The sequence below is a fragment of the Rhinichthys klamathensis genome, unplaced genomic scaffold, assembly GCF_029890125.1.
Source record: "Rhinichthys klamathensis goyatoka isolate OS25496 unplaced genomic scaffold, OSU_Roscu_1.1 h1tg000422l_1, whole genome shotgun sequence".
Lineage (NCBI taxonomy): Eukaryota > Metazoa > Chordata > Actinopteri > Cypriniformes > Leuciscidae > Rhinichthys > Rhinichthys klamathensis.
Window position 1 is genome coordinate 2,360,734 of NW_026606920.1, and position 21,520 is coordinate 2,382,253.

Sequence of the window (21,520 nt, forward strand, 5' to 3'; positions counted from 1 at the left end):
TGCATACCTCGGTTGTAACGAGTGGTTATTTCAGTCACTGTTGCCCTTCTATCAGGTCGAACCAGTCTGGCCATTCTCCTCTGACCTCTGGCATCAACAAGGCATTTCCGCCCACAGAACTGCCGCTCACTGGATGTTTTTTCTTTTTCGGACCATTCTCTGTAAACCCTAGAGATGGTTGTGCGTGAAAATCCCAGTAGATTAGCAGTTTCTGAAATACTCAGACCAGCCCTTCTGGCACCAACAATCATGCCACGTTCAAAGTCACTCAAATCAACTTTCTTCCCCATACTGATGCTCGGTTTGAACTGCAGGAGATTGTCTTGACCATGTCTACATGCCTAAATGCACTGAGTTGCCGCCATGTGATTGGCTGCTTAGAAATTAAGTGTTAACGAGCAGTTGGACAGGTGTACCTAATAAAGTGGCCGGTGAGTGTATATATATATATATATATATATATATATATATATATATATAACTGCAAACTAGTTATTCCTTATTATTTGCATTTGAATAATTTCTATAATTTATTAATGTATCTAACTAAAATCAAATTTTATTATTTTAATTATGTAATGATTTTGTGAGTTTAAATATATTTAATATTCAGCTATATTTATATATCTGATCATTTTTGTATAAATGAATGAGCAAAGTGTTAACATGAATAGATTGTGCTGTTCCCATTCAGTACTAAAATGCTTACTCTGTACAAAACCTGATCAGAACACAGTGATTCTCCAAAACACACCAGTCTTGTGTCATAGGAAGCAGATGCTGATGTCAGAGCAGGAACTTTGACCAGAGCACTGGTCCCCATCACTTATCCTGCAGTAAATAATTAGTCTGCACAGTAAATAAGTGGAAACGCAATGTTTACCCTTGTGTGCCCTTTGCACTGGTGGGGCTCAACACCCACTTCACAAGCCAGAGTAAGAGAGATGCAACTCTTGCCATGCTTTTGTGAAAGACAAGACATGTATGCAATGCATATTGACTAATGGAGACGTGGTTGACCTTCAAATGCTATTTCAAAAATTGAGTATATATTTAAATTGACATCCACTTTTGTAATAGTGAGCAGAATGATGTCAGCTGCCCAGTAGATGGGGCTGTTCTGCTCAAACTATTTTAGTCCATTGAAATTATTACATTTTTAATTTGACTAGTACAATAATAGATTTATCTTCAAAATAGTTTTTTCTTGCTTATGCATCAGAGTAAAAAAGGAGATAATTGTGTTTATTTCACAATGTTACTTTTAATATTATCTCAAAATTACTTTTTATGTTTTACATTGAATATTTACCAAGGTTTCATTAACTACGGTTTTCCCCAAAATAACCACCAGATAAAGTCGAGATATATTTTTGTTGTTGCTATGGACTAAGTTGACAAGAGTGATTTAGAAGTATTCAATGTGAACAGAAAACGGATTTCACGTTAGTGATATAATTTTCAGCAATAAGAAAAATTACTAGGCTACTTGTTGTTTTGCAGAACATCACAGTTATAGATTATATGAGAATAGTAAGGGCCTGTAGTTAGGGAGTACACGTTATTTAGGGAAAATTTAATTAGCCTATATTTTTAGGATGAAAATTTTTCCCCCAACCTGGATAAAACGCCCCCAACTTGTGGTAAAACGCCCCCCCCAGGGGGCATTGCTTCCCACTATCATAATTACTGTAGTTACTATGGTCTGAACATCACATCCTTTGTTTTTCCATCAAATGTAATCTATCTAGGTGGTTGAATAAAAATATTTCGACTTTATATTTAAAAATTACCTCAAGTTAGCATCAGCTAACAAATATTTTTCAAATAGGCTGATTTTCAGCATGGTTCATAAACCATAAAGTTCATATTTATATTGTTATTTTGGCTGGCCTTTTTAATTTTAAGCTAAAACTGCTTGTACTCTGACTTTGCAGTAAATGTATAAAGCAAATGGCTTTTTTTTCAGAATGGGACATTTTACTGTAGCTGTGTGGGGCAAAACGAATTACACAAATACAATTTTTGTTAAAAATCTAATAACATGAAAACTCTGGACATTTTTCACACTTGGTTTATAATTTATGTCATTGTCACTGAAAACTATTCAAGACACATTTAACTTTTGTTTTTAGAGAAAAAAAAAATGACATGCTTAAAGGGTTAGTTCACCCAAAAATGAAAATTATGTCATTAATGACTCACCCTCATGTCGTTCCAAGCCCGTAAGACCTCCGTTCATCTTCGGAACACAGTTTAAGATATTTTAGATTTAGTCTGAGAGCTTTCTGTCCCTCCATTGAAAATGTATGTACGGTATACTGTCCTTGTCCAGAAAGGAAATAAAGACATCATTAAAGTAGTCCATGTGACATCAGTGGGTTAGTTAGAATTTTTTGAAGCATCGAAAAAAACAAAAACTACGACTTTATTCAGCACGGACGCACCAGATAACACGTCATCAGCGTCACTGAGCGCGGATTGACAACAGAACTGGAAGAGAATACAATGCTGAATAAAGTCGTAGTTTGTTATTTTGGACCAAAATGTATTTTCGATGCTTCAAAAAATTCTAACTAACCCACTGATGTCACATGGACTACTTTGATGATGTCTTTATTTCCTTTCTGGACAAGGACAGTATACCATGCATACATTTTCAATAGAGGGACAGAAAACTCTCAGACTAAATCTAAAATATCTTAAACTGTGTTCCGAAGATGAACGGAGGTCATCTTTGGGTGAACTAACCCTTTAAGGGCGTTTCCCCCCACTCTACCCTACACACACCATTGACAATGGTTCAGTCGATATTACTTTGTACAGCTATCAAAGTATTTAACATTTTTTACAAAAAATATACACACTGAACCAAAACTTTTGTATGGAAGATTTTTTATTGTTTTCGACATAAGTCTCCTAATGATCAATAATTTATGACAACATATGTTTCTACATTGCTTTAAACTTATCAAAATAAGTTAAGCAATTTGTAACTTTTTTATGTTATACAAGATTAAACTTTTTTTTAAGTCAATTTAATGTAATTTAAGTTGAAATTACTTAAACATCCAAAATGTTGTACTGAAAAATTTAAGGCAGCGACTTTTTTTAAAGTGCATGTTCACCAATTAAGGCGTTATTTATTTGATCAAAAATATAGTACAATTATGTGAATATGTTTAACTGTAACTTGGTTTACTTTAACTGTTTCCAATTTTTACTTATTTTAAAATACGATTTATTCCTGTGATGGCAAAGCTGAATTTTCAGCAGGCGTTACAGTCTTTTCCCCAATTTCTTACTATTATTATTATTATTTTAAATAATTCAGATCCCTTTTTTTAAGTGAACCCAACTTGTTTGTCTCCTTGCATAAGCTTAGCTGGCACCCTCTACCGTTCATGATGAGTTCATTGAGAGGGGTCTGTGCTGTGCAGGCTGAGACACAGACTCTGCTGGCTAAGCTTGGAATTTAAAATGAGCTCTTTGTGCTTTTAACACTGTGGTTTACATTCGAGGACACGGAAGCAAATCCATGACCGTGGTCTTTTTTAACAGCGTCCTCCTTTCTGTCTGTGGCTCTCAGCCTCCCATTCTCTCTTTCGATCCCTCCCTCCCTCCCTCCCACTCCCAGTGCTGCATCAATGCCGCTAGCTCCCACACTGATGATGTCATCAGCGACTCACGGCTGATCAGCATCCTTGGCTCCACCATAAGAGCCATTTTGTGTTAGTCTGAAGAAACACTCTCTCTCAACACATCCTCACATCCATTAACCCCTCCCTCTGCTTGGCCCTTCTTGATGCACCACTGCGTACCAGGCCCTGCAAAACCAGTCTCCCTCAGTCGGATGGTCTTGCCAGGGGGGGCTCCACCTGCATTGATGTCGCTGGACTAGGGAGAGGCTGAGAGCCTATAGATAGGAAAAAATAAAACAACTGGGTGAGGAAGAAGACGACGGATGGAAGCAGACTTGATGGAATAACTCACTGCTGTCCGCAATCTCAACAGGATATTGCCATCAGGAATCAGTTAAGTGAGGTTTTGATTATTGTTTGTTTAGGCCTATTTTATAATCAGTGTTGTTCATGTCTCTAATGAGAATAAGGAGGGTGGTGCACTATTCCACTCTTGTTTTGTCCGGAAAGCCACACAGAGGCTGGTGGAATACAAAACAGTCAGCAAAAAATGAAAAAGATCTGGAGATAGATCTAAAAGGAAAACTGTCTTCACAGAATGGATAGAATTATTTGTTCAAATTTGATCTTGTAGCTACTATAGTGATACTATTTTAGCACACACATAAATTGTTTTATTATTATTGGATATCAAAGGACATTTAATGTATGGCTTTAGCCAGTCTTATGTATTGACAGCGCTGAGATTGGCCACCGTGCTGAAGGATGCTGTTTATGTTGGAAGGGTGAGGCCATGAAATCGGGGCCTTTTCCGTTATTTAGATGTTTTCAATTTCAAAGGCCGGTCAGATTGAACTGATAATTACTCAGTGAAATGCCTTCGGTATGAATAACGATCGTATTATTTTTTTTATTTGTAGGCTATTATTATTTTTATTATTATTTTGAGGTGCTTTAGTGTATTTAAAGTAGCCTACGCACTAATATTTGTGGAGGAGGGAACGATTTACGTAGGATTTAATATCGGAAATTCGAAATTCTGTATTTGGTTATTCTGCTCTGGACTCAGGATTCTGAGAAAATAGTGCCATACAGACTTTAACACCACAAGTCTACCGCGACGCGACAATCTCGAGCACCCCTTTAAAGCCTATGCAAACTAGTAATGCCGATTATAATTGTGTAGATAGTTTCATAGATTATATTGGGAGCGTTTTTATTTGTCGCGTCTCAGTGTATATGGGGTGTTACTGCCGCATCGCAGCATCTACGCAGAGGCAGCTCTAAATAAACAGATGGAATACATATTTATATATTATAACCTTGTTTAGGATATCTGCTTGTCCTCCGTGATTTGCTTAATGGCCGTTGAAACGGATTCATTGCGTTTGTTTTGCCGGGTGGACTGAAGTAAGCTGACGCAAACGCCCGTCCATCACAGCTGATCATGACTGTATTGGCTGACGGTCAGGGCAGCCATTTTCAGTAGACTATACGAGGACTGTGTGCGCGAATAACAGTAGCTCAATGCGCCGTATTGTGTACAAACATAACTGTGATTTTCCACTCGAAGGATGGCACCCAGCCCAGTCTTTTTCAGTATGGATAAATCTTGTTCAAATTTAGGCTAACGTACCACCACAGCTTGTTTTTAGGCTACATTTTATTTTTCATTTTTAATATTTCACTTAATTATTTTTGACAACGGGTAGGTAGGCCATATATCCCACTTGAAGTTGCCAATAAAACAAAAAACGAATCAACTGTAAATGAACAGGATAATTTTTCCATACTAAATGTTGAAATATAGCCTATTTGGTTCTTTAAAGAACTTGGACAAAATTTCTAATGTAGTACAAAATAATTTAAGTTATATAATTTTGACCCACTTCCTTTTCTTTTCCCCCCTTTTTCCCCTTTAATGGATTAAGTTTTATGCCCACAGTTGGGCAGTTATCAAATGGGTTATTATGTAAGATGTAATAGTCTCTTAAGAGTTGTTAAAATGAAATGTCACTAACCCAGAGTATGATTTACAGCATGTAGGCATTGTAACATATGTTGTGAACAGGCTGTTGGTTATTTTATTAGTTATTAAATGTGCCCATATGAATCCTAAACCTGTTTGTAAGCCTGTTTTGCTATATAGCTAGTTTTAGAGGTTATGAATTCACATAGCCATATCAAGTGTACAGTAATCTGCTGAATGTGATAGTCCTGATTAGTCATGGTCTGGATCTCAGAGAGCTCCATTACCTAAATTAGATTATCAATAGCATATCTTAGCCAGTACAAGATCCTGAACAGATTCATGAGATTTTTCCTTAATTATTTATTTATTATTTCTAAGTGAATTGAGGTACTAAATCTAAAGTGTAGGCCTTAACACATTTCTTGCCTCGGTTTGCATCTATACTGTAGTATTCTATAGTGAAGTAAGTTTCACATATATTTAAAGAATAGAAATGCTCATACCCCTTTTTTTTTATAATGAAAAAAAAGTATGATTGCAACACATAGCATGTCAGTGTTTCTCTCTACAGGTGGCAGGTGGCCTCTGATTCCTGGCAGGGCTTCGTCCAATCAGATCCTGTGCAGTAGCAAAGCCCCAGCACTCAGACACCATGGCATGTGCCTCGGTGAAAGTAGCTGTGAGGGTCCGACCCTTCAATTCACGAGAGATTGGAAAAGATAGCAAGTGTATCATCCAGATGTCAGGCAACACCACCAGTGAGTGCTCTTTCAACACATCTGTTTTCACTTGCTGTCAATGATAATTTGAACTAATTTAAGTAAGAGATGCATGCCAGTGTGCCCAGTCTGCCCACTATGCTGTAGTAATAATTTATGATCGTAATGAAATATTTATTCTGATGGTCTCTCATCAGCACCCCCATGAGAGAAAACATTGCATCTCTAGGCTTACGGGTTTGAAAATGTCAAAGGGGTCATGCTTTTGGTTTCGGTAAAGGTTAGCTTTAATTGATTGGGTGTGCTGTCACCACCTGACTAGATTTGTTGACTTACTATTTGTTTCATAGTAAAAAAACTCTTTTTTTTTTTAGTATTTAGTATCGAATTTTAGTAATTTATATGTAATATTCTTGGAATAATCCATGAAAACAAAAATATGAGGAACAAAATCACATTTTCACTTAGAGATGGAGACTGGTTCATCTCATATAGTTTGATGCGGAGAGTGGCACAATAACACTTATTATTAGATTCTATGATGCTAGAGAAACACAACATAGCAAGATAATATTGCCATAATTATAAAAAAAGTGTAATATTTTTAATGGAAAATACTGTTTCATGGACAGTAAGAAATATGGTAGAAACACTTTATTTTGATGGTCCCTTTTGAATGCTTCTTGACTATAACTAATTTTGTAACTACATATCATTAGAGTATTAGTAGACTGACTGCTATTTGCTAATTCTTAATGGTGATGGTCCTCTAACAGACATTCTACTGACTATAAGTAACTTTGCAACTACATGTCAACTTATTCTAACCCTTCTAGTCTACTAATACACTCTAATGAGAGTTAGTAGACATGTAGGTGCAACGTTACTTTGAGTCAACAGAATGTGTTAAAGGGACCATCAAGATAAACTGAAACCAGAAATATTCATCTCTGTTTCATTTTCTTAACTCATGGAGCAAAAATCTTTGTATCCTAGCTGTACATGTTCAGAAACATTGCCCATTTCAGGCCAATCTGTTGCATTTCCAGCCAGCGTTTCTAGAGCAGCTCCAAAAACTGTAAAGCGTCCTATTGTTCTGCCTGCAGCATGAGTGGGAAAACAGAGTCAGCTGATGCAGAGTGTGAGGTCAGACACACTGCACGGCTTTGTGCTAGTGAGAGGATGCAGGGAGGTTCATGACCTCATTCCCAGAACCCAAGGGATGGCATGATTCACGCTTCCTTAGACTCATCTGTCTTGAAACATGCCTACATTATGCATATAGCCTTATAGGGTATATTACCAGTATGCTGTTAGGATGACTACATTGAGATATTGAATGATTTTTTATATTTTTTGTCATTTTTGGACATGGCTTTTGTGGATAAATAAACAGAAAGTCAGGTCTTAATTTATATAAATGCCATATCATTTATAATTATAGTTGAATATAAATTATTTGTTTATTTGGAGTGTACTTTACTGTTCAAAAGTTTGGGGTTGGCAAGTTTTTTATATAAGTTTTAATATTTAGGAAAGAAGTCTGTTATACTCACCCAGGCTGCATTTATTTGATCAAAAATACAGTAAAAATAGTAATATTGTGAAATGTTATTACAATTTAAAATAATAGTTTTTCTATTTTATTAAAAAAATATATATATATTCCTGTGATGTCAAAGCTACATTTCCAGCATCATTTCTCCAGTCTTTAGTGTCACATGATCATTCAGAAATCATTATAATATGATGATTTGCTGCTCAAGAAACATTTCTTATTATTTTCAATATTGAAAACAGTTGTGCTGCGTAATATATTTGTGGAAACTGTTTTTTTCTCCCAGAATTCTTTTATGAATAAAAAGTTTAAAGGAACAGCATTTAACATAAATCTTTTGAAACATAAATGTCTTTACTGTCACTTTTGATAAATTTAATGCAGCCCTGCTGAATTAAAATAATTCTTAAAAAAATTTTTTTTTTGGACAGTAGTGTAATATATTTACAAGAATAATGACGTTCTTCTATCCTCATTATGAGGTTTTTAGCACCATCTTTTGGCATAAGAGATTTCAGGTCTGATCATGAATGAAATTAAATGAAAATGGGGAAATAGTTTAATGTATGGTAGTTTGTTGTTTTGTCCAATAGATTGTAGATTTATTCTTATAGACATGTTCTTTTTGCTTTCTAGCAATTATAAATCCAAAACAGCCAAAGGAGAACAAGAGCTTCAACTTTGACTATTCCTATTGGTCGCATACGTCGGTGAGTTTCTTGACACATTAACTGGTGAATCTGCCTCTTATGCAACTCACTGCTGCTATTTTGAATTCTACTATGATCATGATGGCTGTTCTTGAGACATTTAAGATGATTTCCCTTGGGGCTCTGTGTGTTTCTGTCTTCAACAGCCAGAAGATGTGAACTTTGCATGCCAAAGGCAGGTTTATAAAGACATAGGGGAGGAAATGCTTCTGCATGCCTTCGAGGGATATAACGTCTGTATCTTTGCCTATGGGCAAACTGGGGCCGGAAAGTCATATACCATGATGGGCAAGCAAGAGAAAGACCAAGAAGGCATCATCCCATTGGTAGTATACTATAATACCATGTGTTATTGACATTATCACTGTCTTTGTAGCAAATAGCTCAGATGCTTCCAAGTTTGTGGAAAAACATTCTCAATGCTTAATCTCTCTGTGACAGCTATGTGAGGACCTGTTTACCAAGTTCAATAACAATAATGACAACAGCATGTCATACTCAGTTGAGGTAAGAGCAACACCTTCATCATAAATTGCATTCTTAACAGAATCTGTAGAGCAAGTGAAAATTGTTCTGTTTTTTTTTTTTTTTTCAGGTCAGTTACATGGAGATCTACTGTGAGCGTGTGCGGGACCTTCTGAACCCAAAGAACAAAGGGAATCTGCGTGTGCGAGAGCATCCTCTGATGGGGCCGTATGTGGAGGACCTGTCAAAACTGGCTGTTACTTCCTACAATGACATTCAGGACCTGATGGACTCTGGAAACAAGGCCAGGTGACACAAATTTAAGTGCAGTATGGGGCATCTCTGAATTACACTACCCTTCAAAAGTTTTAAATGTTTTTGAAAGTAGTCTCAAGACTGCATTTATCTGATCAAAAATACAGGAACAACAGTAATATTGTGAAATGTTATTGCAATTTAATAATAACTGTTTTCTATTGGAATAGATTTAAAATGTCATTTATTCCTGTTATGGCAAAGCTGCATTTTCAGCATCATTACTCATATATTTTCAGTACCACATGATCCTTCAGAAATCATTCAGATATTCTGATTGGCTGCACACGGAACATTTCTTATTATTATCAATGTTGAAAACATTAATATTTTTGTGGAAACCATGATACATTTCTTTTTTTTCAGGATTGTTTGATGAATAGAAAGTTCAGCGTTTATTTATTTTAAAGGGGTCATGAACTGGCTTTTTAATTTTTTTTATATTGTTGTCTGGGGTCAACTTATGACGTTCGCTTGGTTTTTACATTCAAAAACATCAAAATGAATAAGTAATAGGCTATTTTCTACCCTAGTTTTGAGCCTAGCTCAAAAACGCTCGGTTTTTATGGGCGTCTCGCATTGAAGACTTGGAAGTAAACACCCACTGCTGTGAGTGGATAATAGTTTTGCATATTATAATGAGTTTCGTGTAATGCGCGAATCGGAGGGCGGGGCTAAACCGGCCGTGTTGAAGTAGGCGTTGATGATCTTCTGCGGGGGTGATGTTTTATCCTCTTTGTCGTCATAGTTCCCCACTTTGAAAAATGAGTCGTTTGCTGAGCCTGGTGTCAATAAAAGCTTTTATTGGACTAACAAGGACGTTTTCAGTTCTGAAACTTACAGGATATTCTTATAATATGATGAACTCTTAGATGTCAAAAGCTCAAAGAAAATTTGATTTCTCAGTTCATCACCCCTTTAAATATTTTGTAATATTATAAACATTATAAACTGTCACTTTTGAATTAAACTATTAATTTCTTTAAAAATATACCGTATATACTACTGTCCCCGAATTTTTGAATGGCAGTCTATTGCTGCACATAATTTTGAGGGTATAGAGCCTAAATGTAAAAAAGTTGAAAGTTGTACTCATCTAAAAAGAAGCACAAATCCTTACTTTGTATTTGAATGGCAAGAAAATGTATTTATGTTAAATGCACTGAAATTAAACAAATCAATTCACCACTGCATCACTTTTGCTTACCATGCTGTTCATTCGCAGGACTGTGGCGGCCACCAACATGAATGAGACCAGCAGCCGCTCCCATGCTGTATTCAACATCATCTTCACACAGAAACGACATGATAGTGATTCAGAAAACACGTCTGAAAAGGTACCTCATCCTCTCCTTCAGCCTTTCCCAGCAGGCCTCCATGTGTAGCTGTGTTTAGCATTGTTCTATATGAGAATGTGTGACTGCCTTTTCAGAAATAGACTAGAATGTAGAGGTAGGTGAGTGGACTCCCTGCAGTTCGAACATCACTGATGGATGTTGGCAGTTTGACAGTTGCTGAACTTGCTGGTATGTGCATTAGAGCGCTTTACTGTTCTGAGACACAACATTTTCGTTCTCAAACAGGTCAGCAAAATCAGCTTGGTAGACTTGGCAGGGAGTGAGCGGGCGGATTCTACTGGAGCTAAAGGCACTAGACTTAAGGTGAGTCACTTTAAGTTCAACAGAGTTTCATGAAATGTGTCATTTCAGATGAGTGCATCCTTTAAATGTGAATGCTTTGTCCCTTTTCTAGGAAGGAGCCAATATCAACAAATCTTTAACAACACTGGGCAAAGTTATCTCTGCGTTGGCCGAGATAGTAAGAATTCTTTCAATTTAAATAGGAATGTTGTTGTTAAAAGAAAAGTAAAGATCTGTAAACGTTTTTAAAATGTTTTCTTTTCTTTTGTAGGACTCTGCACCAAACAAGGTGAGGATCGATTGAATCTTTCTGTAATAATCAAGCATTATGGCTGTAGCTTTGACAATTGACATGGCTTCTGTTCTCCCTACAGAACAAGAAGAAGAAGAAAGTTGAGAGCTTTATTCCATACAGAGATTCAGTTCTGACATGGCTGCTGAGGGAAAACCTTGGTACGAAGCTTCATGCACTTTGCACACACCTTTTTAACAATAATCATTGCTCTCCATTAATTAAAGCATTTCATATTGCAGTCAACATGGTCAGTTTAACTGTGGTATGGTCCAAAAACAATAAAAACGTTCCTGAAGGTACAATGTTTTTCATTTATCAGGAGGTAACTCTCGCACTGCCATGGTAGCAGCTCTAAGCCCTGCCGATATTAACTATGATGAGACACTCAGCACGCTCAGGTAAGAACAACATGATGCCATAAAGGTATTACTTAATATTAGATTACGGTAATAGGGTCACGAAATACTACACACTTTTTCAGTATGTTACAAGAAATGCACTTTATGGAAAACAATGATCATTACCCTCATGTTGTTCCAAACTCATATGACTTTTGTTTGTGTTTGTGAAGTTTAGCTGAGTGTTAATGGTACTCTTTTGTCCATTTAATGAAAGTAAATGGCGACCAGAAGCTGTCAAGCTCTGAAAATGACTAAAAAGCACCATAAACATATTTCAAACAAATCATTCCAGAAGACTTTGGATTCAGTGTGCAAGTCTTATGGGTTACTTGGTTATATGGATAATGTTGCTGTAAAGGTGTTCACGTTCACTTTCATCGTATAGAAAAAAATGTGTGGGCATGCTACATTTCTTCTTTTCTGTTCCATTGAATAAAAATAACAATTCAGGATTTGAAAAACAAATTTGAACAAAATGACAGAAGTTATTTTATTTTTCGGGCTAAAAAGCCATTCTTCCGGGCTGATGTAGGTGTTCAGTCAGAGTTGTGATTACTACCAGTTAATGTTGATTCTAAATACTGGACTATTTATGACATTCTGATGCTGTTTTGGGATAGTTAATAGCAATATCACTGTCACAGATATGCTGACCGAGCCAAGCAGATCCGTTGCAACGCCGTCATCAACGAAGACCCCAACAACCGCCTGGTGCGTGAGTTGAAGGAAGAGGTGGCTCGTCTGAAGGATCTGCTTTATGCTCAGGGTCTTGGAGACATCATTGAGAGTGAGTCACCTGTGATATATTTTAAACAGAGGAGTTACAACATTTCATTCTTCTTAAAATTGAATTTAAAATGCAAATGCTGCCAAGACAATGATCCTAGAAAAGCAAATATTCTCTACAATTACATTATCAGAAACCTGAGGGTCAGACAGCTCTAGGAATGTGTCTGAAGGATTTGTCTTCTCTCTCTGTTTCTCTCAGCATATCGGGCACAAGCTCCTGGGATGTCTGCTCTCAAATGTGTGTATTTTGGCACTCTAAATGCTTCACAGCTTACAATAACCCAGGGGTCGGCAACTTTTTTTTCCCTTAAGTTTATTTTATTCAAATTTTTTATTTGTAATAAAGCTATATTTTTTGAGTGGAAAAATAAACAAAGCAGTGCCAAAGTTTGTCACCCATGCAGCACTGTGAACTGGACTGCGCAACTCATAGGATATATACATTTATTAAGGTTGCACAGGTCAGTTTTTGATTTGTCTAATACATTATGATTTTTCTTACATTTTTGCTTTGGTGGCTTAAAGAGATCCCTATTTAAGATTTCACCAAATTTTTTTAATTCTGTCATTATTTGATCACCCTCATGTCATTCCAAACCTGTATGGCTTAATTTCTTTTGTTGAACATAAAAGAAGATATTGTGAGAAATCACGTATTTTTTCCCAATGGAAGACAAAGCGGTCCAATGTTGATTGGTTACCAACATTCTTCAGAATATCTCCCTTTGTGCTCCATAGAAGACAAGACAGTCATACAGGTTTGGAGCGACACGAGGATGAGTAAACAATGACTACATTTTTATTTTTGAGTGAACCTTTAATATGAGGAATATTGCCACTTAGAGTTTTGGAGAATTATGGATAAAATTTATGGAATTATGCAGGTTTATAGGAAATTAGCATGCCTTTAATCTGAATTGTCAGTAAGTGTATTATTTAAATATTTAAATATTATTTTGTTTTGCAATTCAGATTCAGATCATACAACATTTACTCTCCAAAGACTATTTTTACCCATATTTACTGCTTGACGAGTGTTCATTTTGGACTTTGACTTCAACATTTTAGAATAAACAACTAAATAATATTACAATCATATAACAATCATAAATCCTCTGTCCTTTTCATGTGTCTGCCAACATTGACCATTCGTAATGTTGCCAACCCCTGCGATAACCAAAGCAGGAATCTCTGGACCACCAAAGTCTATGCTGTGTGATTTTATCTAATCAGTTTAAATAAATCGTATTATTCTGACATAATTGTACATTGCTGCTCTGATGGTCCAGAGGCGCTCTCGAGGTTTGCTTGAAATTTGCCTCTTTGTAAAGCATAGGCATGTAGTTCTGTGCAGTCACAGATCAATATTACATTGAGTGTTCAGTTCATCTCCATGCTCATTATCTCAAGCATGGTCCAATGAATTTGAGGCATGAGGGGAAAATCCATTAATAATCATGTTTTTGATCTTCTGATTTACTTTAAAAAAAAAACACACACACACAACAGCGTCCGAAGTCCCCAAATTGATGCCGTCTGCCTCGCGCCCTGCAGCTTTATAACCTCTTTTAATTTGTTGTTGAGCTTTATGTTTGACACTTTCTACTCTTCCTCCTTCCCCTTCTTTTCTGTTTCCATGGTTTTCCTTTTTCTCTTACCTCAATTTTCTCCCTTGACTCTCCAACCTGTCATTCCCACTTGTTGCCCAGACTTGTCCAGTTACAAGACTAATATCAATAGCATCCAGGCTGTCAATCAAAGGGGTGATTTCTCCACAGTGACCCATGCCATGACAGGGATGAGCCCCTCCCCCTCTCTCTCTGCCCTGTCCAGCCGAGCTGGCTCCATCAGCAGCCTGCATGACCGGATCATGTTCAGCCCGGGAAGCGAGGAAGCCATTGAGAGGCTGAAGGTGAGCGAGAGGATGGTGGGACGACTGGATGGATGGTTTGATAAATTAATAAGGGCCAGTGCTGATCTTTTTAATGTCAACCTCTTTTCCAACTAGGAAACTGAGAAGATAATCGCAGAACTCAATGAAACTTGGGAAGAGAAGCTTCGCCGCACAGAGGGCATTAGAATGGAAAGGTTGGAGATCCCTGGGAGGGCTTTTATCTTGAAATGTGTATGGAATTATGTGTATGAAATGATTCAAGTTTCTTAGTTCATTTGTAAAAAAAACATCTATTGTCATTAGGGAGGCACTTTTAGCTGAAATGGGTGTGGCGATGAGGGAAGATGGAGGAACTGTTGGAGTCTTTTCACCAAAGAAGGTTAGAGGATTGTTTAGTGTATTCTAAAAGGAAGCTAGTCAAGTCATATGCTTCAACAAGCACTTCTTTATGTTTCAGACTCCACACCTGGTCAACCTCAATGAAGATCCACTGATGTCTGAGTGCTTACTATACTACATTAAAGATGGAATCACCAAGTAAGAATGTTGTTTATTTACAACCAAGATATTCACCCATGGACCTTTGGGGGGCCTCAAAGACATTGCACGGTCTCTGTGGACAAAAAGGCCCACCTTGCCACCTCGTATATTTATACGATTTTTAAACAAAACAAACAACATTTCTGATTTAATTTTTACCCAAAATCTGTTGCCCCATCAATGTTTAATAAAAACATGTATATTTTTTTCTGCAATCTCACACTATGGGGAGCACATTTTTGTTGAGGTGTGCCTTTAGCCCCGTTGTACCCTAAATTAAATCCAGGATAAAAATGATGGTTTAAATGTAAACCTGCTTATTTTTAAACAAGGTTTATAGTTTGGTGCACATAATTATTAGAGAAACCTTGAATTTAAGCTTAATCCTTATTGGTGCAAACCACCCTTTGTGTAGTAAGTGATTCACATAATGTTATATTTCTGTGATTTACCATCTATTAAGTGAACTGAACAATATTAATGATTATGTTAAATTAGTGTTAGTTTTATAGTTTTGAGTAATTAATTGTTAGAATTGTGTAATAAAGACAATTTGACCCCCTGTTCTAATGTGAAAAGTATATCCAAATTAATTATTGATTTTTATAAAACGGTTAGTTCCAATCCTTGATTCTGATTGGTCAATAGCTGTGCTTTATTCACGATAAAACACGGCTATGACCGCTTCACCCAACGGTTCTATGTATCACTACACAACACCCCTAGCAACCACTCTTAGCAACTTAAACAGATGTTTCATCTCATTGATATTGTTCATTTAAAGCTAGAGCAGAGCATTGTGAGAGATCGAGTAAGTGAGTGTACCTGCATTTACAGTAGACGTAGCATTTTCCTTCAGGTCAGTCCTATATTCATAATAAAAAAATGCGTTTGAATGTCCGCTGCATATTTTGTCCTTTTAACAGTCATGGGGTTTTCCGTGCATAACGTTAGTCATCTGTCAGTTGCGTCTGTCTTCTCCGTGATCACAAGTTCGAGTCCTTTCAAAAGCCTTCTCTACAGACTCACTCACTCACTCACTCACTCACTCATAAAGACAGTCTTTGCCGCCATCTATTGGCGAAATAATATATGTAACTTCTGTTGCTGTTCACGTTCCGGGACTATTTTTTCCAGCGGAAGGCAGGCTTTTAGTGATTTTACTTCATGAAAGTTGCATAGATACATATTTTTCGGCTTTAATATTTTTATTGTGTGGCAACCGTTTTATAAAAGCAATAAGGTACTCGAGGCAAGTGCTGTATCGTGAATAAGTAACGGCTGAAGGGGTTGCAGGCACTCCGCTTCGCGTCGTGCCTAACAACGCCCTCCAGCCGTTACTTATTCACGATACAGCACAGCCTCTCGTACCTTATTGCTTACGTATGGCACTGAATAAGCCAGTAATTATGGATAAGTTGCTAGTAATACAGTACTACTAAAGATATTTCTTGTGTGTTCATGCTTAACTACTCCATAATGGGTAATATTCCTGTACTATATATGTTCAGTTAATCATTAACTACTGGTGTGTAAAAAAAATTATATTTATTGATATTAAATGATCATTATAATAGAATTTTAAGTAAGCAATACGGTACGAGAGGCTGTGCTGTATCGTGAATAAGTAACGGCTGAAGGGCGTTGATAGGCACGACGCGAAGCGGAGTACTTATTCACCCCTTCAGCCGTTACTTATTCACGATACAGCACTTGCCTCGAGTACCTTATTGCTTTTATAAAACGGTTACCACACAATAAAAATATTAAAGTAAAAAAAATATGTATTAGTGCAACTTTCATGAAGTAAAATCACTAAAAGCCTTCCTTCCGCTAGAAAAAAAATAGTCCCTGACCGTGAACAGCAACAATGTTCCAATGTGTAATATCCATGAAAGCTCAAATAAAAACAACATAGGAACTGCAGTGTTGCGCAGTGATAAATAGAACCGTTGGGTAAAGCGGTCATAGCCGTGTTTTATCATGAATAAAGCACAGCGATTGACCAATCAGAATCAAGGATTGGAACTAACCGTTTTATAATGAGTATTAATCAATATCTGATTTTTCCAATATCTATTTTGTATTTTCCCATGGCATTTCTCTATCTGTATCTTTTCCCCTTTATTCTGACATATGGCCTCCGTATTTTCCTCTGCAGGGTTGGCCGTGAGGATGCCAGCAGTCGGCAAGACATTGTCCTGAGTGGCCATTTCATTCAAGACGAACACTGTATCTTTACAAGTAGTACAAATGCCTCAGGAGAGGGTACGGTGGTCCTGGAGCCCTGTGAGGGAACAGAGACTTACGTTAACGGCAAGAGAGTGACAGAGCCCACTATTCTCAGATCAGGTAGCTCTTCAGTTTCCAGGCTAAAAACAGATTCAGTCTGATGAACCACACTTTTTTGGTGCCTGTAAGACCCAGATTGTGACTCCGTCTGTAATCTTAGGTAACCGTATCATTATGGGCAAGAGCCACGTGTTCCGTTTCAATGACCCAGAGCAAGCACGGCAAGAGAGGGAGAGGACCCCATGTGCAGACACACCTGTGGAGCCGGTGGACTGGGCCTTTGCCCAGAGAGAGCTATTGGATAAACAAGGCATTGATATGAAACAAGAGATGGAGCAAAGGTAGCACTTCTGTCACTAGCCCTTTTGTGGTTCTAAAACAGCATGAATTTTTATCATCCATGACAATTACATCAAAAGGCACAAATAACCCATCTAAAAACACCAGATAAACCAAATAAAACTAGCAAACCAACCAAACTATGATTAGTTCCAGGTACAATATCTAGTTTTTGTGGCTTTATTCTGATGCTTACATAATTTACAGGTTACAGGAGCTGGAGGATCAGTACCGCAAGGAGAGAGAGGAAGCAAGCAATCTTCTGGAACAACAGAGACTGGTAAGCCATTTTAGAACTTAATTAGTCTATAAGTGGTTAAAACCTGAAGAAGCTGGCAATTTAACCATATGTAACATTCATTTTTGTTTAGGACTATGAGAGTAAGCTGGAAGCTCTTCAGAGGCAGGTCAACTCCAGATATTACCCAGAAACCACAGAGGAAGAGGAGGAACCAGAAGAAGAAGGTGGGTAAAACAGTTTGAATAACATAGGTATTATCTGATTAATATATATCAAATACAATAATAAGATCACAGATTTTTTTTTGAAAAAGTTTAGATGTTTCTGAGACATCTCATTTTTTAACGGGTTCATATTTTGATCCTGTAGTGCCGTGGACAAAGCGGGAGACAGAACTGGCTCTCTGGGCTTTCCGGAAATGGCGATTCTATCAGTTCACCTCTCTCAGAGACCTGCTCTGGGGAAATGCAATTTTCCTCAAGGAGGCTAATGCCATTAGTGTGGAGCTGAAAAAAAAGGTACATTGAAATCATTTTAGGTCAGCCTGATGATCATTGTATGAACTCATTGTATTTCATTGTTGTTGTTTTTTTAGATAAGTTACAGTCCAACTTTAAAAAATTTATAATTCTTTCCTTTTTTTCTCTGCAGGTTCAGTTTCAGTTTGTGCTGTTAACGGACACACTGTACTCCCCGCTGCCCTCTGACCTCCTGCCCCCCAGCATAGCGAAAGACAGGGAGAAAAGGCTGTTCCCTCGCACCATTGTAGCAGTAGAGGTCCAGGACCAGAAAAATGGTGCCACACACTACTGGACCCTGGACAAACTCAGGTCCAGTGAGATCAAATATACATAATATGGCCACAAGAGTGAAGTCTTAACCTGTAGTTATTGATCAGAAGTAAATGACCAATTAAAAGCAGCGACGCTGCTACTAATTACGTAGCTCATCTATTTTCAAAATGGTACGTCGCTTTTCCAGTAATGAGCTACTTTTTACACCAGAAGTGTAACATGAAAAAAATTCTTCATTGATATCATATGAATGTAGTCCAGACTGTTCATATAAATAGACAATTCACTGATTCCTTGTGCATCTTTGAGTTTAACAACCCTCGTTGTTTTGCACTAGCTAAATACTTATCTGATTAAATGATATATCATCTGTGTATGCATTCAAAATATATTGTCCTATTAAAAATCTATTTTTGCTACTTTTTTGGGTACTTTCCTGTTATCCGGACCCCACCATATACCATGGGCGGGGTTAGGGGTGGGCCATCGTCCCTGATTGGTCTTAACCCCAGTGACGGGTAGGTTTAGCGGCGGGGTTAGGGGTAGGCCATCGTCCCTGATTGGTCTACCCCAGTGACGGGTAGGTTTAGGGCCGGGGTTAGGGGTAGGCCATCGTGGGGTCCGGATAACAGGCAAGTACCCTTTTTTGTTAGTAAACGAGAGAACTAATTAGACACAGGTGCAGACAAGACAGAACATAATTGTGACAGATACACCATGTGCAGAATGTGCCATCAACATTTTTGCTGTTCTCCTAGAAGATAAATATTGTACATTTTAAATTCTTATAGCTATTAAAAGTTAATTTCACCTTTTAGGGCCGGGGTAGATTAGGATGTTGAAGATCTCAAAGCTAAAAGGCTAAAGCTAATGGGGTTTAAAAGCACGTTCAGACTTATTTTTTCTTTTGGTTTATGCTTAAAAAGTGAGCAAATAAAGAGAACATAGCAGATAAACATTACAGAGTATGTTTTGTTGCTTTTGCTGATGCTTTACTATTGTCCCTGCAGACAAAGACTGGATTTGATGAGAGAAATGTATGACCGGGCAGCAGAGGTACCCAGTACGACAGTTGAGGACTGTGATCATATGATGTCCGGTGGTGACCCTTTCTATGACCGCTTTCCATGGTTCCGACTGGTTGGTCGGTAAGTAATCAATAAGTCAAGCACAATCTCTATGCTGTGCAACTCTAAAGTGTCAAGTGGATGCTGGTTTTTCCACTGTACAAGACTGGAAACTGCCTATGATTTGCATTATTCCTTTCCTTTTGAGTGGAATGGCAAGCTATGTGCAGGCTTCGTTCAATTTTGCACTGATTTTTCAATATTCAGACAATCCATATGCTACACCTAAGCTTGAACACTCCTTACCAAACACACTAGATCATTAGCCGAACACAGATTTGGAGACTCATGGCTGGGTTTATGCTGGCATACAATAATGCCTTACATGTGAGCAAGTGTGTGCACGTGTGTTGTACTAACCCAGTTCCCGTGTCTCCGGCTGCACCAGCACTCCCATTCTCAACACGTGCATGAGCGAGCGCATGAGTGACCTTACCCTCTCCCCCACCCTCTCCGACCCCGACTCTGACATAACCGAGCTTGCCGATGAGCGGCATTATGGGAAAGTCGAGGTGGAGGATGAGGAGTTGGAGGACCTGGATGATGAGATCTTTTTGGAGGACCCTGGCTCAGAGCTTGGGAGAGAGGAGGAGGAGGAGGAGGAGGATGGTGTGGGGGAGCACTGCCCAGGTGTCAGCGATGGCCAGGACCCCTTTTACGACCGCTGGCCTCTGTTCAGTTTAGTGGGAAGGTTGGTGAGGTTTCAGGAGCATGCTGTCAGAGGAAACTAGCTCTTTCACACTGAGACACAGAAAACAGGGTCTGTTACAAGAATTTCCTACCAGGGAATCAAACACATAACAAACAACAATTATCAAACACATAAATAGCACCAGCAAGGGTCACAATATCTGTTGCCAAGATTGATTAAATAAATAAATAACAATGACATTATGTCAACAATATACATATCCATTTATTAGAAATAAAAACAATTCACAGTTCACTAGATTACATGATTTGAGTTTGAAAATGTAAAACTGCTGGCCTGATCTGAAGGAAGTTTTAATGCCTCTTTCTACATGGTTTGGACAACAACCCTTTTACCTTTTTCCTATGCACTGATATTCTAATATTGTGGCATACAGTGTTGAATAGGCCATTTCAATGGGATTTGAAGTGTTCAGTAACTGAATGAGAGGAAACCGAACAAAAGGAATAGCAAAGTGAAGATACTTCCTGTGAAAATCACAGTAGACTACTGGTGACAGATCCCTAATGGATGTTTATCGTTACAAGGGGCATCGGTTTTGAAGTAATTTGAACACGGGGGGCTCTACAGTACTAAATTAATATGCGAGTGGTTTAAATGCCAATCACATAAATTCTGCCTTGTTTTGAAAGATACTGCACCGAATGGCAGCATGATACATTTTTGTCTGCTCTTTTCTGAAATGAAATTGGCATTCTCTTCGTTGTTTCTGTGATCGATATAAATCAGCAGATTGTTTTTTCTGAAGAGCTACAGCGCTCAAGATGAAAGAGCTGGTTTCGACTACAGCAGTTTCAATCAGGCATGCCAGAGCTAAAATTTGTATCAGGGTTTTGGATTGGCTCTCACACTCTCACTTCCTTGCACACATGCAACATGCAAGATTTGTGACGTGTGTTGACTTTGATTTCTCTTTTAAGTTGATGGCGATCAAATTCATGTATGTTAATGTCATTTCAGTTTTTTGCTTTCCAGTTTGCATTTGGCCCAACAAGCCAAATTTGGAGTTTATTTTCTCACTAAACATTTTGTTTATCTGAGCATGCTATATTTGCGCCTCACCAATCTAGTTGTAA

General features: G+C 37.8%; 1 protein-coding gene across 10 annotated transcripts in view; it reads left to right on the top strand.

Annotated features, from left to right (window-relative positions):
* The first annotated feature begins 3,707 nt into the window (after nucleotides 1-3,707).
* The window catches only part of kif1ab (kinesin family member 1Ab), a 30,378-nt gene continuing 12,565 nt past the window's right edge, over nucleotides 3,708-21,520 (top strand). For 2 of the 10 annotated variants that reach the window (XM_056235545.1, XM_056235552.1), the window contains exons 1-25: nucleotides 3,709-4,034; nucleotides 6,185-6,371; nucleotides 8,527-8,600; nucleotides 8,747-8,926; nucleotides 9,042-9,107; nucleotides 9,196-9,374; nucleotides 10,606-10,717; nucleotides 10,964-11,041; nucleotides 11,133-11,198; nucleotides 11,292-11,309; nucleotides 11,395-11,473; nucleotides 11,635-11,713; nucleotides 12,361-12,503; nucleotides 14,284-14,417; nucleotides 14,514-14,593; nucleotides 14,703-14,778; nucleotides 14,857-14,936; nucleotides 17,101-17,291; nucleotides 17,392-17,572; nucleotides 17,778-17,850; nucleotides 17,942-18,035; nucleotides 18,181-18,329; nucleotides 18,463-18,641; nucleotides 19,616-19,753; nucleotides 20,121-20,423. In XM_056235545.1, the coding sequence (XP_056091520.1) occupies nucleotides 6,266-6,371; nucleotides 8,527-8,600; nucleotides 8,747-8,926; nucleotides 9,042-9,107; nucleotides 9,196-9,374; nucleotides 10,606-10,717; nucleotides 10,964-11,041; nucleotides 11,133-11,198; nucleotides 11,292-11,309; nucleotides 11,395-11,473; nucleotides 11,635-11,713; nucleotides 12,361-12,503; nucleotides 14,284-14,417; nucleotides 14,514-14,593; nucleotides 14,703-14,778; nucleotides 14,857-14,936; nucleotides 17,101-17,291; nucleotides 17,392-17,572; nucleotides 17,778-17,850; nucleotides 17,942-18,035; nucleotides 18,181-18,329; nucleotides 18,463-18,641; nucleotides 19,616-19,753; nucleotides 20,121-20,423 (2,858 nt within the window). In that variant the 5' untranslated portion in view covers nucleotides 3,709-4,034; nucleotides 6,185-6,265. Of the gene's footprint in view, nucleotides 4,035-6,184; nucleotides 6,372-8,526; nucleotides 8,601-8,746; nucleotides 8,927-9,041; nucleotides 9,108-9,195; nucleotides 9,375-10,605; nucleotides 10,718-10,963; nucleotides 11,042-11,132; nucleotides 11,199-11,291; nucleotides 11,310-11,394; nucleotides 11,474-11,634; nucleotides 11,714-12,360; nucleotides 12,504-12,704; nucleotides 12,744-14,214; nucleotides 14,418-14,513; nucleotides 14,594-14,702; nucleotides 14,779-14,856; nucleotides 14,937-17,100; nucleotides 17,292-17,391; nucleotides 17,573-17,777; nucleotides 17,851-17,941; nucleotides 18,036-18,180; nucleotides 18,330-18,462; nucleotides 18,642-19,615; nucleotides 19,754-20,120; nucleotides 20,424-21,520 lie in introns of all 10 variants that reach the window. The other 8 variants (XM_056235548.1, XM_056235549.1, XM_056235550.1 and 5 more) reach the window with 6 other exon arrangements.